General features: G+C 35.6%; 1 protein-coding gene across 1 annotated transcript in view; it reads right to left on the bottom strand.

The window, feature by feature from the left end:
- COP1 (COP1 E3 ubiquitin ligase) overlaps positions 1 to 16354 on the bottom strand; it is a 301460-nt gene that overhangs the window by 240522 nt on the left and 44584 nt on the right. Inside the window, exon 3 of the mRNA XM_037825287.1 lies at positions 3427 to 3524. Coding sequence (XP_037681215.1) covers positions 3427 to 3524 — 98 coding nt within the window. The remainder of the gene's footprint in view (positions 1 to 3426; positions 3525 to 16354) is intronic.

Here is a 16354-nt window from a genome sequence, read left to right as displayed (position 1 = left end):
TGCCCTTATGAAACTTCTCTCCAATGGCAAAACTAAGCCTACCTGTAACTATGCCTTAGAGTCAACCCAAAAAAACCTTTTATTGCTCAGATGTGGCCTGTATCTCTAAGCCAACTCTGCAAATTAAATCACTACCCACCCCACTAAGTGGGACACGACTCCCAGGGGTGTAAGTCTCCCTAGCAACGTGGGGCATGACTCCCAGGGATGAGCCTGGTCCTGGCATCATGGGATTGAGAATGCCTTCGTGACCAAAAGGGGAAAAGAAATGTAACAAAATAAAGTTTCTGTGGCTAAGAGATTTCAAAGAGTTGAGAGGTCATTCTGGAGGTTATTCTTAAGCATTATATAGATATTCCTTTTTAGTGTTTAGTGTATTAGAATAGCTAGAAAAAAGTACCTAAAACTGTTGAATTATAATGCAGTAGCCCTGATTCCCAATGATGATTGTGTAACTATATAGCTTTTATCATGTGACAATGAAAAACGTATGACTGATACTCCCTTTTATCCAGTGGATGGACAGATGAGTAATAAAGACAAAAAATATCAATAATGGGGGGAGGGATAAGGGTTATGAGGTGTTTGGGTGTTCTTTTTATTTTTATTATTTTTGGGGAGTAATGGAAAGGTTCTTAAATTGATTGTAGTGATGAATACACAACCAAATGATGGGGGGAAAAAAAACCTGAAGGACCTGACTTGTTAACTAATAACAGCTCATTGAAATGTTTTGTGATGATATAACAAGTGCATTTTTTGAGCACATAACTCTGAAGGAGACAAAAGAACTGAGTGACGCTATAACAAAAACAAAAACCCATTAATTTATGTATGGAAATGAGATTTCTCAATACTTATACTTTTAAAAATAAGAATACAAATGAAATTTAATCCTTGTCCTAGTAATAATCATCAATGCATTTGAATTAGCTGCAAGGGAGATTTTATTATAAAATGTTATGTTTAAAATTTTATAAAATCTACATTTATTGTTTGATGACTTATATAGTAATAACAATTCTGAAAAAAAATATGGGAAGATACATCATTATTCAGAATTTTTTTATGAGTTATACAAGCAAAAACAGTTTGAAAACCATTGCTACAGAAATTGTCTAGCCTCACCTTCTAACCATGACTTAGGTAAGTGTACAGCATAAAAAGTAAAAAGTCATATGAAAGCAGGTAGCACTGTCCTAACCCTAACAATAAAAAATTCAAGGCTGCTTAGACTGCTTCAGAATTGTATAACATGGGCTTAGTTAATTGCTCAAAAAGAAATCTGAAATGACTTTAAAAGGCTCAAGGTCAAGGTCTTCTTAACCCAACCAAGAACTGGAGGAACTATCCATATCATGTAATCCCAAACTGAATCAAGGGACATAACTTAGACAAGGAGATTTTTCAGTAAAGAAGAAAACAAATGGTATTTGTTTTTAAAATGTACAGATCAGCAATTCTTGGTCACACTCTGATTGCCTTGGCTAAGATAGTAAAAAGAGAAACCAACTACTGCAAAGTAGAATGCTTTGTTCCTGAACTGGCAAATATGGATTGATGCTGCTGTGTGGGCTCTAGGATCACTCTTTTATCAGCTGTCACAACTTTGGAAAAGTACTTCCACCTAGTGTGGGAACCTAAGGATTTGGTCATCACTGTACAAAGGTCAAGGCAAGAAGGGGTGATGGGCAGAAAAACAGAGATAGAGGTATCAGGATGAAATGTTATTTCCATGGCTAACATATGTAATCATATTGGAAGCTGCACTACAATTAAGAGATTTCAAACACTGGCATAAAATACTTAAATTTCAATTACCCAATACCAAAATGTCTTATCCAAAAAGAGAAGAGGTTAAAACTAGATGATCCCCAAGATAATTTCTAGCTTAACAAAGTCAGTAAACATGACTTTACTATTCACTGGATACATACATTTGAGAATATAAATAATGTATAGAATCACCTTCCAACTTAAACAGTATTGTATTTTTCATATTCCTTCTGAACTTGCATTTAGTACCCCTTTTCAATATTAAGAAACTCACATAACAGAATTTCAAACTTGTAGACTAATTAAGGAATGTTCCCTGAAAATTTTAGTAAAACATAAACCTTTAGAACACCAGATATCTTTCTGAATTTAAAAAGAAGTACTCTTCCAAAAGAAGTGCTCTTCCAAAGTTCAAACAACTAATAGAAGAGTCATCCTAGAGCATACCGAGCAGCATCAATCCATATTTGCCAGTTCAGGGCAAAGGATTCTACTTTGCACTACTGGGTTTCTCTTTTACCTAACTTAGCCCATGAATTCCAGTCCTTCGGGGCACATAACACCCAATATTTCTCTCTTTGTTCTTTTCCTGAATTCCTTCTACTAGTTTGCCATAAGACTTTATCTACCTATAAGAACTTATCATTCCAAAAGAAAATGTTCAAAATATTTCCTCTAAAGCTCCTTTTTGCTATACAATCATCCAGTAAATTTACTTCATGAATAGACAGTAGATTGCAGTGAAGAATGAAAGAGGGAAAACAGGGGTTGTAGCCAATTTAATTGGCTAACAGAGGTAAAAAGGAAGGTCACTGATGACAAGGTTCCAATTGATGATTTATTATAAACCACCATCTTAGCTATGCAAAATCAAACTGCAACCAAAGTACTAGTAGGTCAGAATCTAATAACGCAAGTACATACCATGCCCTATTTCTGAGCATGTCAGTGTTTAGAACGAAAAATCAACATTTTTTATATACATACCCATTAGTGTCCTGCTTCTTATCTACCCATATCTGAAAATTAATCTTTGGTTTATTATTCATTCTCAAAACACTGAAAATAAAGGTTTCCCACAATATGTTAAGTCTTTTCAACATGTAGAATTTTTGATACTCACAATTGGCTTCTGAGTAGATATTATTACACCAAGCATTTACATCTAAGGATTCCGTATTTCGTCTCTCTTCTCCTGTTCTTCCCATTCCTCTCTCAAAAGTTCTATACTCATATCTTCCTTCCTCAGTTCTTACTTTTCAATTACCTCTCCAGTCATACTCTTTTCCCAATTCAAGAATCCTCATACCCAAGAAATTTTTTGCCTTCCCCTCAATATTCCCCAAACATGGGCCACACTCCACCTCCATTAATCCTTTCCTGTTTCTTTTCACTTCTTCCCTGGAAGCAGAAGCTGCAAGAATGAACAACATTACATAAACAGACAGGCATCCCAAACCTCTGGCCTTCTCCTTCAGCCTTATATTCTGTCTAGTGATCTACAAAAGAATCTAAGAGTTTTATCCAAATTTTTATGATACTTGAAAATAGAATTATTTATCTCTAAGCTAGGTTCTCTAAATAAATTAGTGCTAGCACCAATTTTTAGGGATAGTATATTAGAAAATAAAAATCTCTCCAAAGACTCACCCAAGAAATTAGGATACAGATGATCAATATTATCCACAACATAGTTACACTTGGGACATCTATTATTGTCCTCCAAACTCTGATGAATACACTTGTAGCTATAAGAAGGGAAAAAATAAAACAGGTTTAATTAAATCAATGACAACGCAATAAACCAGTGACAAAATAAGGACTATCAGTCTTCTATTCCTCATTTTCAACATAAGTAATCTAACAATTGTAATAGAAATAAGATACACAGGACATTTGTTAAATGAATAATATATAAAAGTTATTTTAAAATAAGCTCTAATAACAAGCCTACTAAGATTTTAAAAGATAGACAACTAAATTTTAAATTTATACAATTTAAATTGCACACAACTCTAAGAAAAGTAAATGCTCATGGTTTCATTAAACAAACACTCAAGTCCATGGGGGTGCTGATAACCTTAATATAAAAAGCACTGATTCAAATTAAAGAAAAAAAAGAATGAAAAACAGAAAAATCAATAAAGAAAGTCAAGAATAAAAATCATCACTTTCACTAGTGATGAAAAATTGATTTAAAATTAGTTTTTACCAATCAGAATGGAAAAATAAATATTGTCAGGGTTAAGGAATATATGTGAGTAAGACTAATTACATATATTACTGTACTGTTGGAAAAAAGATAACTGGCACTTTTCTGGAAGACAAGTTGCATAAAAAACCTTGAGGCTATGTCTCCCCTTTGACATAACAATTGTAGTCCTAGGAATTTACCCAAGGAAATAAGCAGAGATGTTTATGTACAAGGATGTTCAATGCAGAGTTACCTGTAAATAACAAAATAAATCATAAGCAACCTAAACACTATAAAATTGACTAAGTAAATCTGTGAACATCAATGAAATGCAAATGCGACTATATGCCATGAAAAAATAATCTAACAACTACTAGTAGTTATCTCTGGAGAAACGGGATTACAGGAAACTCCCCTTATTTATATCATATATTACTATAATGGCTGACCTTTTACAAAAGTGTGTTGCTTTATAATAAACTTTTCAAATATTGTTCTACCAAATCAGAGGCATACTAAATGATGTGAGAAAAATGTCACTATAACTATATTATTGAATAAAATGACAATCTATAAAATAATGGGGGGAGTATATCCTATTTGTGTTAAAAAAAAAAAAAAAAGGAAAAAAAAACATGGTGTATGTGTACATTGAAAATAAACCAAAAAAGACATTCCCCACAGCGCTAGGACTTGTAATTATGGGAAACTTTTATTTTGTTGATGTCTTTACCCAAGTTTCTATAATAAAAATGATTTGTCTTACCTCTGCACCCTCAATGTCTTAGCACAATATCCTGCTAAAGAGTTAGGATTCAATAAATGTTGAATGGATGAAAGAACAGACAATCAAGAAAGCAACATACTTCTGCTGCCTTCTGGATCATATAAAACACTACTAGAAATTCTCAAAATTTCCTAAGCTAGTAACTCTAATTCATTTTCACTCATCAAACCTATGTGACCATCACCAGTCCAGACACAATCTTTTGAATGCCAACAAGTAAGTGCCTAGACCAGTGATCAAAATAGGTGGGATAAAGAGGTAAGAGAGGAAAGTATCTTAGGTCCAGCTGAGAGAATTTCAATAGGTACTCACACTGCAACTCTTATAAAAAAAAAAAAATTATCACAGTGAACTGACATAAATGGATGCCCATTCCCTCTATTAAGTGATAAAGAATGGATATTAATTTCTCTGTACATGTATATAGTTACTCTTTTTCTTCTATTAAGTATATAACTGCCTATGAAACATAAAAATGCGTTTCTTTCTGTGTAAAAAGGGGTAAGGAGATATTAAAAACTGTGAGTATTCAAAAAATTCTAGAAAAAGGATTTATAAGAACAGCAAGGACAGATCAATACCAGTGGTCACATATAAAAACTGGGTATAAAGACAGCATGGTGCAAGCTGATGGATTAGCCAAGAGTCCCAAAAAGAAAGCTGAAATCCAGAAATGCTTTCCCCATCTACTGGGAGATAACAGCGTTGAAGGCTCATGTTAATTTTAGTAATTTGCAATGACGCAAAATAGTAAATCAGGACTTGACAGACATGAAATCTGAAAAGCAAAGAACAAGGTGGAGACAGCAAAAGGGTAAAGGGAAAGAGCAAATTGTATTTCTATATTATACAGATGCCAAATTTTATTATATCACTAAGTTTCAGTCAGGCTATAGCAGTAACAGGTTCACATAACGAAGAGTTCTCAAGTGAGTACAAAGTAAAAGAAGTTTCTGCTATGTATCTCCAACCTGTTACTAGGAAAGAATTATTTAATGTGGGATGAGGGATAAACAGTTGATGTTGTCCAATTTGATTTAGTGTTAATGATTTGGATGGAATCTTAGAATGGTATACCACTTGGCTCTAGCATAGGAGCCAGGGTTCAAGTTAGAAGACAGTTGATATAATAGGTTACTATTAATGACTGAAGTATTATAGGACTTACATGTTAGCATACAGTAAATGCTGACTTTTTCTTTAAACAACACCACAAAGGAATTTCATAGTATGACAAGTCTGACATTGTGACTGACAGCCTCCAGTTCTATTAACTCTAGCCTAACCAAACTTAACACTGGTAAACATCTTAAAACAAACCCACATCAGGGTGTAATAAAATAGTAACAAATTGTAAAAAGGATCTAAGCCTAAACTTTTTTTTTTATTAAATTAAGTTTTATTGAAATATATTCACATACCATACACTCATCTATGGTATACAATCAACTGTTCACAGTACCATCATATAGTTACGCATTCAACACCCCAATCTATGTTTTTTGCATATAAGAATATTAAGAACAGTTTTATTTGCAATAGCAAAAACTTAAAAACAATCCAAAATGTCCATCAACAGCAGAATAAATTTTTAAAACTGTGGTATATTTTTACAATGAATTACTATTCAGCAAATTTTTTAATGCATTATTGATACACACAATAACAGATCTCAAAAAAATGATGTTGAATAAAAGAAGTCAGGCATGTATGATTCCATTTATATGAAGTTAAATAACTGGGAAAACTAGCCGATGGAGAAAGGCACGTGAGGAAACTTTCTGGTATAACAGAAATGTTCTATTTCTTGATCGAGATGGTGAAAAGAAAGGTATATACATATGTAAAAGTTCATCAAGTTCAAATTACCAGTTTCACTTTATATAAATTATGTCATTAAATTACTGTAAAAAATGAACAACAGAAAACCATGGCCAAATCCCATACCAAGTTATTTTTTTAAAAAGAGCATAAGACGCTGAAAAATATCCTTGAAGACAAGACAGAAAGACAGACCTAGAAAACATGAAAACTGTAACCTAATATTTTTAATGACCGAAAAGAAATTAAGAATATTATGGAAGATATGAAAAAACAAGATTTGAAACAAAGAAAACAAGATTTGAAACAAAGGAAAACTGAAAAATTCGGTAGAAGAATTCAGGAAATTTTTTAAAAAATCAGAAATAAAGACTAAACTAAAAGCTACACAACAGCAAATAAATACAAATGGTAATGGCTTAAAAGAAACAGATGACTAGAAGGAAGTAATTTTTTAAGTCAGAAAGGAATGAAGCAATAAAAGGATTCAGGAGAACGTCACATAGAAGATATGCAGAGAAAAGCCAACTGATAGGAGTTCCTCAAAGAAGGGGACAAAAGCAATGGAAACAATAATATACTAAAAAGCTAATTCAAAGTAGTTTTCCTCAAATGAAAATAAAGACTTGAAACTACAGATTGAAAAGGCACACTGTATACATGGGAAAATCGATCCAGAAGGGTCAATATATTCTAGCAAAACAATTATATTAAAATGGGGGGAGAGAGGTGAAAGGAGGGAGGGAAAGGAGGGAGGGAAAGGGACAGAAGGAGTGAAGGAGAGAGAGAGGGAGAAAGGAAGAATATTTTGGGCATTCATGGAAAAAGAAAAATCAGCTTGTCATCATCAGACTTTTGACAGAAATGCTTTATGCCATTAGATGATATATTTAAGACTCTCAAGGAAGAACACTGGATTAAGAACCGATTTTCATGTACAGCAAAGATAATTAAGTATAAGTACACAGACAAAATTATATGAATATGCAATAATTAAGGAAATATTGCTCCTATGAGTCTTTCCTGGGGTATTGCCTACGGACCAAGATTCAGATGAGAAAATGATTGGAAACAAATGGGCAAAAGGCCTAAAGGTGAGCATAAATACACATTCAGCTGTACAACTAAAATTAAATGATATCTATAAGAGAGATGGTATAATGGATGTTATGTCCTGACAATGAAATTTCTGTACCACTATCAAAAACTAGCATAGAAGAGAAAGTATTTGAAAAGTAGAATAAGCTCACTAATTGTCTTATATATATTAATTTGGAATAAAAAGACACTACTTCAAATAAGATGCTTGATACAAAAGGAGAGTGGAAATAAAAAGTTACTAGCTGATTTCAATATTGCTCATAACTGGGGACCAATAAAAATACACAAATAAAAGAGGGAACTAAGATGACTATAGAAAGGTATTGGTATGAAGATTATCATTTTTAAAATATATACCAAAAAGAGAGACAAAAGAGTAAATAAAAATAAACTATATAATGAAATATGCATATACACACACATATATACATACCTATGTGTGTATATGTATATATGTGTGTGCTTATATATATGTTTATATTTTAAATGGAAAAATAAACCATATTTTTAAGACATTACTTACTGAGAAGAGAAGAAATGGGTTGGAAGAATCTAGGTTGAAGATAGAATTCTTGGAATACCTTATATTGTAGATAAGACATTGGAACTGTGAATATATTTTATCTAATTATAAAACAAAATTAAATTAAAAACAATCCCTAAAATTCAAAACCAAATGAAACGATTTAGCCTAAATGTATATCCAGTTGGTGGCATAACCACCAAAAGACAATGATTCAAAATGACTTTAAATAACAGTGATTTGGCTATGCATTCCTAGTGGAACATACACTAAGGGCAACAAAATAAATAACCATTTTGAATCATATTTTCAGTGATAGTGGTGATACTGTTATTCTGATTCTGATTTGTGTGTAATCGGAATTAAACAAATTACTGTGTTGGTGTTATTAAGCACCAGAATTTTCAACAAAAACAAAGCATGCAGATTTAAGACTGATGAGATTAAAGTAAAAATCCTGTAATTCTAAATTTGAATAAAATAATCATTATAAGCCTTTGAAGTATATTTTCTCTAAAAATTTAAAAATACATATTTCCTAGTTCTGTCTAGAATCAATAACCAAACCAGTAGCAATGAGCACTCCAAGTGCCCATACCATGGTCTCCAAAAATCTTTTCCCACTAAAAAGAACCAGGGGCCCTTGAAGAAATGATTCAGTCCAGATTCATAGCATAAATTTTCCACCTTGCCCTTGAAAATTGTCAAAGACTACAACAGTCACGTAGAAAAGTGTCAGGAACCAAAGTGAATGAACCTCTACTTCCAAAGAAGGGACAATTTCAGCATCAAAAAAAATAACAAATGCAGTTATTTAAAATATATCACTTATGTTTAAATTCATGAGATCATAATTATATTCAATATATTTCTTATGCAACCTTTGGTAGAGAACCAACTCATTATTTAGAAAGCTGATAAATAAATGGAAGAAAATTTAACAGTTGTCCTCCTTTTTCTATTCTTTTAAATGACTGCATCATCTTACGAAGTACAAGATCCTGCAAATGTAAGGAACAGAACTGGTGACAAGGTAACAACTTGTCCTAGGACTTTCCTAGTTTCTGCACTGAAGCCCCGTTTCCTGGGAAACCTCTAAATTCCAGACAAACAAGGACAGTTGATCACCCTACCTGTGGGAATAATCCCAAGGTCAAAAGCTCACACAAGGGAAAGAGGCTAAGTTTTAACAAAATTTATAACAAGCACTTGCTTGAAGCCCCAGGTTCTATCTCGTAGACGTGACTCTGTCCATTGCAAAGGAGTTACCAATGTTGATTAGTAACTGGTTCTTAATGGTCTCTTTCAATCCATAATAATAACAATGGCTTCTGATGATTGAGAACCTAGTTTCTGCCAGGCATCATATAAACGCTTCTGACAAGTATTTCTCACTGAATTCATGCTAATCATATGAAATAAGTACTATTTATATATACATACACACACACATTTTATTGAGATTGTTCACATACCATACAATTATCCAAAGTTCCAACAATTATCCAAAGTTCCAAAGTGTACAATCAATTGCCCATGGTACCATCATACAGCTGTGCATCCATCAAAACAATTTTTTTTTCAATTTTTAGAACATTTTCATTACTTCAGAAAACAAATAAAGACAAAAAAGGAAACTCAAATATTCACATATCCCTAACCACCCCCCCTCCATTACTGACTCATAGTTTTGGTACACTACATTTGTTACTGTTGATGAAAGAATGTTAAAATACTACTAATTGTAGTATATAGTTTGCAATAGGTATATATTTTTTTCCTATATGCCTCTCTATTATTACCTGTTAGTTACAGTGTCATACATTTGTTGTAGTTCATGACAGAGATTTCTAACCTTTGTATAGTTAATCATGGACATTGTCCACCACAAGATTCACTGTTTTATACATTCCCATCTTTTAAACTCCAACTTTTCTTCTAGTGACATACATGACCCTGAGCTTACCCTTTCCACCACCTTCAAACAACTTTCAGCACTGTTAGTTATTCTCACAACATGGTACCATCACCCCTGTCCATTTCCAAATGTTTTAAGTTCACCCTAGTTGAACATTCCACTCATAATAAGCAACCGCTCCCCATTCTTTAGCCTCATTCTATATCCTGGTAAATTATATTTCATGTCTATGAGTTTACATATCATAATTAGTTCATATCTGTGAGACCCTGCAATATCTGCCTTTATATGTCTGTCTTATTTCACTGTATATACTGCCCTCAACGTTTCATCTTCCCATTTCTTCTAAGACTGTTTGTTCACACACCATACATTCCATTCTAAGTAAACAATCGTTGCTTCCTATATAGTCACGTATTTATGTATTCAGCACCATTGCCACTATCTATATAAGGACATCTCCATTTCTTCCACAAAGAAGGAAGACGAGTCAAAGAAGGCAGAGACACAAAATAAAAGGAAAACAGAGAGACAAAAATAAATAAAAATAAAAAACAAAACATGACAGCTAGAAAGCAACAAAAGGCAAGACGGCATTAACCTAAAGCAGAATAAAGAGTCAGACAACATCACCAACACCAGGAGTCCCATACCCTTCCCCTATTCCCTCCCACACCTCCATATGCATTTACCTTTGGTATACTGCCTTTGTTATATTAAAGGAAGCATAATACAATGTTTCTGTTAATTATAGCCTCTAGTTTACATTGAATGTATTTTCCCCCCAATCAACACTATTTTTAACACCTTGCAATGTTGACATTCATATGTTCTACCTCATGTAAAAACGTATTTGTACCTTTTATTACAATCATTGAGCATCCTAGGTTTCCCTGAGTTATACAGTCCCAGTCTTTCTCCTTCATCTTTTGTTCCCACATGGTCCCAACCTTCCCCTTTCAACCATACTCACAGTTATCTTTGTTCGGTGTACTTACATTGCTGGGCTACTGTCTCCAAAAACTGTTTTCGAAACCTCTCACTCCTGTCTTTTCCTTTCTGGCTGCAGGGCTTCCTTTAGTGTTTCCTGTAGAGCAGGTATCTTGTTCACAAACTCTGTCATCGTCTGTTTGTCAGAGAATATTTTAAGCTCTCCCTCATACTTGAAGGACAGTTTTGCTGGATATAAGATTCTTGGTTGGTGGTTTTTCTCTTCCAGTATCTTAAATATATCATCCCACTTCCTTCTTGCCTCTGTGGTTTCTACTGAGAAATCCACACATAGTCTTATCAAGCTTCCTTGGTACGTGATAGATCACTTTTCTCTTGCTGCTTTCAGGATTCTCTCTATCTTTGACATTTGATAATCTGATTATTAAGTGTCTTGGCATAGGCCTATTCAGATCTCTTGTGTTTGGGGTACACCACACTTCTTGGATCTGTAAATTTATCTCTTTCATAAGAGATGGGAAATTTTCATTGGTTATTTCCTCTCTTATTGCTTCTGCCCCTTTTCCCTTCTCTTCTCCTTCTGGGACACCAATGACACTTACATTCTTGCTTTTTTTTTTTGTCCTTAATTTCTCGGGGACGTTACTTGTATTTTTCCATTCTTTTCTCTGTTTTTTTGTGTGTAGGCTTTCAGTTGCCTTGTTCTCCAGTTCCTGAGTGTTTTCTTCTCCCTCTTCAGATCTGCTGTTGTATGTGTCCACTGTGTCTTTCAACTCTTGTGTTGTGCCTTTCATTTCCATAGATTCTGCCAGTTGATTTTTTGAACTTTCAATTTCTACCTTATGTACGTCCAGTGTTTTCATTATACGCTTCAGCTCTTTCGCCATATCTTCCCCAAACTTTTTGAATTGATTAAGTATTAGCTGTTTAAATTCCTGTATCTCAGTTAAGTATAAGTTTGTTCTTTTGGGCCATGACTTCATTTTTCTTAGTGTAGGTTATAGTTCTCTATCATCTAGGCACAGTTTCCTTGGTTACGCCAATCAGGTTTTCCCAGACCACAACAGGCTCCGGTCCCAGAAGGAAGAACCATTCAGTATCTGGTTTCCCTGACGGCATGTCTTAGAAAATTGGTGCACCCTGGGAGGCCTCAGGTCACTGTGCTTTTCTGCCCAGCAAGTAGCACCTGTCAGCCTGTAACTTCTGACTGGTGTAATGAAGTGTGGCCCATGGCCGTTTTCCCCCAGGCTCTAGATTCTGGTTCTGAATGGAAGGTGGGTAGTAGAGCTGGGCCCCACCTCTTTCCTTTAGGAAAGATAGATCCCCTAGGGAGAGGTCTTCAGCATTTGAATAATCTCTCTCTCTGCCTGTGCTATCTCCACCCTTGTCTGGGTTACAGCTCTGGGAACTGAAAATGGCTGAGGCTTTCTCCACTGAGCTGAAACAGGGACAGAAAGCCCCCTTCAGTGCCAGTCCATGGCCACCCTCTGGCTCACCAAGGTCAGTCATCACCCAAACCTGTTTGCTTGTTGGGGATTTGTAGCCCGTATAGAGCAGTCCACATTTTTTAATTAAAGCCCGAGTTGGAGCTCAGCTGAGCTGTATTCACTTGCTTGCAGAGAGCTGCTCTCCAGCACAATGAGCCTTTGCAGCTCAGGCCGTGGTGGGGAGGGGGCTCCTGGCTTGGATCCACAGTTTTTACTTGCAGATTTTATGCTGTGATCTTGGGCATTCCTCCCAATTCAGGCTGGTGTACGAAGAGTGGATGGTCATGTTTGTCCCCGCAGTTATTCCGGATGATTTACTAGTTGTTCCTGGTTGCTTATTAGTTGTTCCAGGGGAACTAACTAGCTTCCACTCCTCTCTATGCCGCCATCTTAGATCTGTCTCCCACCCCAATCTATTTTTGAACATTTTCCTTACACCAGAGACAATCAGAATAAGAATAAAAAACAAAAGTAAAAAAGAACACCCAAATCACACACAGCCCCATCACACCCTGTTTTTCCATTCAGTTTTTGTCCCCTTTTTCTACTCATCCATCTATACACTAGACAAAGGGAATGTGATCCACAAGGCTTTCACAATCACACTGTCAGCCCCTGTAAGCTACATTGTTATAAAATGGTCTTCAAGAGACAAGGCTACTGGTTTGGAGTCTGGTAGTTTCAGGTATTTACTTCTAGCTATCCCAATACGTTAAAACCTCAAAAGTGCTATCTATATAGCACGTAAGAATGTCCACCAGAGTGACCTCTCAACTCCATTTGAAATCGCTCAGCCACTGAAGCTTTATTTCGTTTCATTTCGCATCCCGTTTGGTCAAGAAGATGTTCTCAATCCCATGATGCCGGATCCAGATTTTGCTTGTCATATCCTGTGTTGCCAGGGAGATTTACAACTCTGGGAGGCAGGTCCCATGTAAGGGGGAGGGCAGTGAGACTACCTGCCACGGTGGCTTAATATACAGAGTGAGGGCCACATCTGAGCAACAAAGAGGCACTCAGGGGAAGACTCAGGCACAATTATAAGCCTCTCCTTTGCAGCAACAAGCTTCAAAAAGGCAAGCCCCAAGATAGAGGGCTCAGTACAACAAGCCGTCAGTCCTCAATGTTTCTGAGAACATCAGCAACAATCCAGGTGAGGAAGTCAAACACTTCCACATTTTCCCCCAGCTCCTCAGGGGGCTCTGCATATATATTTTTATTCTCCGCCCAAATTACTATGGGATGTGTTGCTATTTCACTCTAACCTATACAAACCTAGCATATCTCACTTCCTATTCAAAGTTCCATGTAATTGTGGTGTTTGAGCAAATTGACTGTGGAAGTCAAATTGTTTAGAAAATATAGATCCTACACCAAATAAACATCTCTTCCCTTGGTCACAAATGGAAGTTGAAATTTTAACACACAGTCAGTTTCAATCTTTACCCTTTGGCCCAATTTGCCCTAGTCTTAACCAGATCTGCTTCGTTCATATATCTAGGAATGAAAAATCTCTTCTTCGGCTTTTTTTTTTTTTTTTAAATTGCTGCATCCGTTAATACTGACGTTCATATTTGCCAAGCTCTAACTTTGAGTTTCAGGTGTCACACAGATACCCAATGTTCCAGAGACCAATCAGGTTATACACAAAGAGATCAGCATTTCAGAGCATGGAGACAGGCATTACAATTCAGGAATAGACTTGACTGCTGTAAGAACTTACAATCTAGGCACGATTACAATAATCGTTTCCTTGTTAGGCTGTGCTCTAAGATTCAATTCTGAGTTTACACATTGTAGTTATTCCATGTTGGTGATGCATTATACTGTTTGCCTTTGTTTCTGGCATACTTCACTCAAAATGCTGTCTACAGGATCCATTCACCTTGTTGCATGTCTCTCAGCTTCACTCCTTCTCGAAGTTGTTCAATATTCCATTGTACGCATACACCACAGTTCACCATTCTGCTCCTCAGTCACTGTACCCTTAGGCCACCTACACCAATTGCAAATCATGAATACTGTCTCTATAAACACCAGCATGCAAATGTCCATTCATGTCTCTGCTCTCGGATCTTCCGAGTACACACCCCCTCATGAGGTTGCAGGACCTTACGGTATCCACAAACTTAGCTTCTTGTGGAACCACCATACTCACCTCCAGGAAGACTATAGCATTCTGCCTCATCAACAGTAAATAGGTACATCCCTCTCTCCATGTTTTCTCCAGCACTTTTACCTTATTTATATTTTTTCTACAATTTTACTGAGATATAAATACCATACAATTATCCACAGTGTACAGTCAGTTGTTCACAGTATTATCATATAGTTGTACATTTATCACCACAGTCACCACTTCAACATACTGATTACTATGAAAAAGTGGGGGTTTTGGGGGGGAATTATAAAAAATAAAAGAAAAAAGAAAAAGAAAATGCCATACAATACAATAGTATGCACAGAAAATACCACCACCACCAAGAATCCCATATCCCTCCCGCATATCCCCCTTTCAAACACATTTAACTTCGGTATAATGCCTTTGTTACATTCAATGGAAGCATACCACAATGCTACTGCCGACCACAGACACCAGTCTGCTTTGATTATGTGTTTTCCCAAACACCATCCCTTTTTCAATACTCTGCATGGTTGACATTCATTTGTTCTCCCACATGTGAGAACATTTTTATATTTGTACATTTAGCAACAGTCATTGGCCACTCCAGGTTTTGTCAAGGTATACAGTCCCAGTATTTATCATCTATCTTTACTTCTGGTGTCATACATTCCCCCCATCCCACCTCTTTCAGCTTTACTCACAGATATTTTTGTTCAGTGTACTTACAATATTGTGTGACCATCACACAGTATTATGCTATTTCTGTATCTATACAATCAATCCTGCTGAACATTCTGTAGTCTTTCAGCATCAATGCCCGATCTCTACCATCTTTCTATCTCCTGGTAGCCTCAAAGTTTGAGCTTTTAGCTCTCAAAGTTTGTTCATTAATGTTACTTCATATTAGTGAGATCATACAGTATTTGTCCCTTTCTTTCTGGTTAACTTCACTCAACATAATGTTCTCAAGGTTCACCCTTGTTATTATATGTTCCATGTATTTGTTCTGTCTTACAGCTACATAATATTCCACTATGTGTATATACCACAGTTTATCCACTCATCCATTAATGGACATTTGGGCTGCTTCCATCTCGTCGCAATCGTGAATAATACCGCGATAAACACTGGTTTACAAATGTCTGTTTGTATCTTAACTTTCACTTCCTTTGAGTATATACTTAGCAATGGAATAGCTGGGTCATATGACAAATCTATACTTTGCTTCCTGAGGAACCTCCAACTGTCTTCCAGAGTGGCTGCACCATTATACATTCCCACCAACAATGAATAAGTGTGCCTCTTTCTCCACATCCTCTCCAGCTCTTGTAATTTTTTGTTTTTTTGTTTTTTTTTTGGATAATGGCCATTCTGGTAGGTGTGAGATGATATCTCATTGTGATTTTGATTTGCATTTCCCTAATAGCCAGTGAAGTTGAGCATTTTTTCGTATGTTTTTGAGCTATTTGCATTTCCTCTTCGGAAAAGTGTCTGTCCATGTCTTTTGCCCATTTTTTAATTGGGTTGTCTGTCTTTCTGTTGTTGAGTTGTAAGACTGCTTTACATATTCGGGATATTAAGCCCTTATCTGATACGTGGTTTCCAAATTTTGTCTCCCATTGTGCAGGTTGCCTTTTTACTTTTCTAACAAAATCCTTTGACGTACAAAAG

This window comes from Choloepus didactylus, chromosome 2 (assembly GCF_015220235.1).
Source record: "Choloepus didactylus isolate mChoDid1 chromosome 2, mChoDid1.pri, whole genome shotgun sequence".
Classification (NCBI taxonomy): Eukaryota; Metazoa; Chordata; class Mammalia; order Pilosa; family Megalonychidae; genus Choloepus; species Choloepus didactylus.
This window is presented reverse-complemented; position numbering and strand designations above follow the sequence as displayed.